This window comes from Trichinella spiralis, assembly GCF_000181795.1.
Source record: "Trichinella spiralis strain ISS 195 chromosome Unknown Scfld1, whole genome shotgun sequence".
NCBI lineage: Eukaryota > Metazoa > Nematoda > Enoplea > Trichinellida > Trichinellidae > Trichinella > Trichinella spiralis.
The window spans coordinates 2818541-2820375 of NW_003526940.1; the positions used below are offsets into that span (position 1 = coordinate 2818541).

Consider the following 1835-nt stretch of genomic DNA (forward strand, 5'->3'; position numbering starts at 1 on the left):
TCAACGAAAGCAGCGTGTTTTTAAAATTCCAGAAAGAGGATGTTGCTTCGGAGAAACTGACGATTGGATAGTGAAGTTACAGAGATAGATGTCTATCACATTGACGTAGGTCCTTCAATACAAGAAGAAACAGATAAAAACATATATATATATGTTTTGCCGAACGGGGACATGAAAGATTCTAAATCGATTTAGATGATGTCTATGAAGCGGAAGAAATCCAAGAAAACCAAGGAAACTGAAAAAGATATAGCCGCTAAAGAAGCATCGTCTTCTCAAATTCCAGAAACGGATATTACATCACCGAATCTGGCGCTGGCTAGTGAAGTTACAGCGATAAATGTCGATCAGCTGGACATTGTTCCATCAATACCTGAAGAAACAGACGAAAAACCAGTGATAACCGATATACCGAAAGGTGAAAAGAAAGATTCTAAAAAGATTAAGAAGAAGTCAAAGAAGCGGACGAAATCAAAGAAAACCAAGAAAACTGAAAAAGATACAGCCGCTAAAGAAGGAGCGTCTTCTCAAGTGACAGAAACGGATATTACATCACCGAAACTGACGCTGGCTAGTGAAGACACAGCGATAAATGTCGATCAGCAGAACATTGTTCCACCAATCCCAGAGGAAACAGCTGAAAAACCAGTGATAACGGGTGAACCGAAAGGTGAAAAGAAAGATTCTAAAAAGATTAAGAAAAAGTCAAAGAAGCGGACGAAATCGAAGAAAAGCAAGAAAGCTGTCGAAGATACAGCCGCTAAAGAAGCAGCGTCTTCTCAAGTGACAGAAACGGATAATAAATCACCGAAATTTACACTGGCTAGTGAAGTTACAGCGGTAGATGTAGAGCAGCCGGTCATTGTACCACGAACCGCAGAAGATGCAGTTAAAAAATTGGTGATAAATGATGAACCAAAAGGTGAAAAGAAAGATTCTAAAAAGATTAAGAAGAGATCAAAGAAGCGATCGAAGTCAAAGAAAAGCAATAAATCTGTCGAAGATAAGGTCGCTAAATAAGCCATGTCTTCTCAAATGCCAGAAACGGGTATTTAATCACCGAAAGGAATTTTGCCATCCAAAACCAATAAGAAATAAGCATGAACTTGGGGTTTTTCTAATGTTTGGTATTTATTATGAATAAATTTTGCGTTGTATACGTTTTTCTGTTTTTTTTGTTTCTCAAATTGTCAGTTATAAATGTATATCTTTCTTTGAAGAATTTGAATTCTTCCGTAAGCAGAGAGGAAAAAAAATAATAATAAAGTCGAATGAATTGGAAATTTCGCATTTTTACTTTGTTTTATTATTTGCACGGCACAACTGCCTGGTTTGTCTGAGATGTTGTAGATGACGATCGAACAGTGCCGTTCAATTTGACTACAGTGATTCAAATGTGGTGACAGACGTTGAATCAGGACGCGTTTTGTCGATAGCATACTGTAATTTATGGGTTAAGCGTTTGTAGTTTTGTTTCGAAATTGAAAAAAGAATTGCCTTGTTTCTTTATTTTCCTCTTTTCATATATTTTTTGTAAATTGATTTCTGTTTGAAAAAATAATTTTTCTTTTTCTGTAATAACAGTGATAATAATGCATTATCTGTAAGATTTAAAGTTCAAAATGTGATAATTGGCTTCTAATTTGGGTTTATTTGAACAGTTCTTAGTGCACAGAGCAGAGACGAGTTGCAAATCTAAATAGCGCAGCTTTGAGTGATAATTGATTTTTTGATTTTACGATGCAGCTTGGGGGATATAATTGATTTCTTTACAATTTACCCATTGATTGATGACCGAAATGGAACTCATTGAGCAGGAAATTCTTTTATCGATG

The 1835-nt window shown here is 35.7% G+C and overlaps 1 protein-coding gene across 1 annotated transcript; it reads right to left on the reverse strand.

The window, feature by feature from the left end:
- Window positions 1–1439, reverse strand: Tsp_09018 (conserved hypothetical protein). The gene is made up of 6 exons (XM_003382123.1): window positions 1298–1439; window positions 1061–1117; window positions 819–937; window positions 647–685; window positions 333–433; window positions 1–112 (listed from the first exon to the last, which is right to left on the reverse strand). Exons 1-6 carry the CDS (start codon window positions 1437–1439, stop codon window positions 1–3), a joined length of 570 nt encoding a protein of 189 aa, XP_003382171.1.
- Between the last annotated feature and the right edge of the window lie 396 nt (window positions 1440–1835).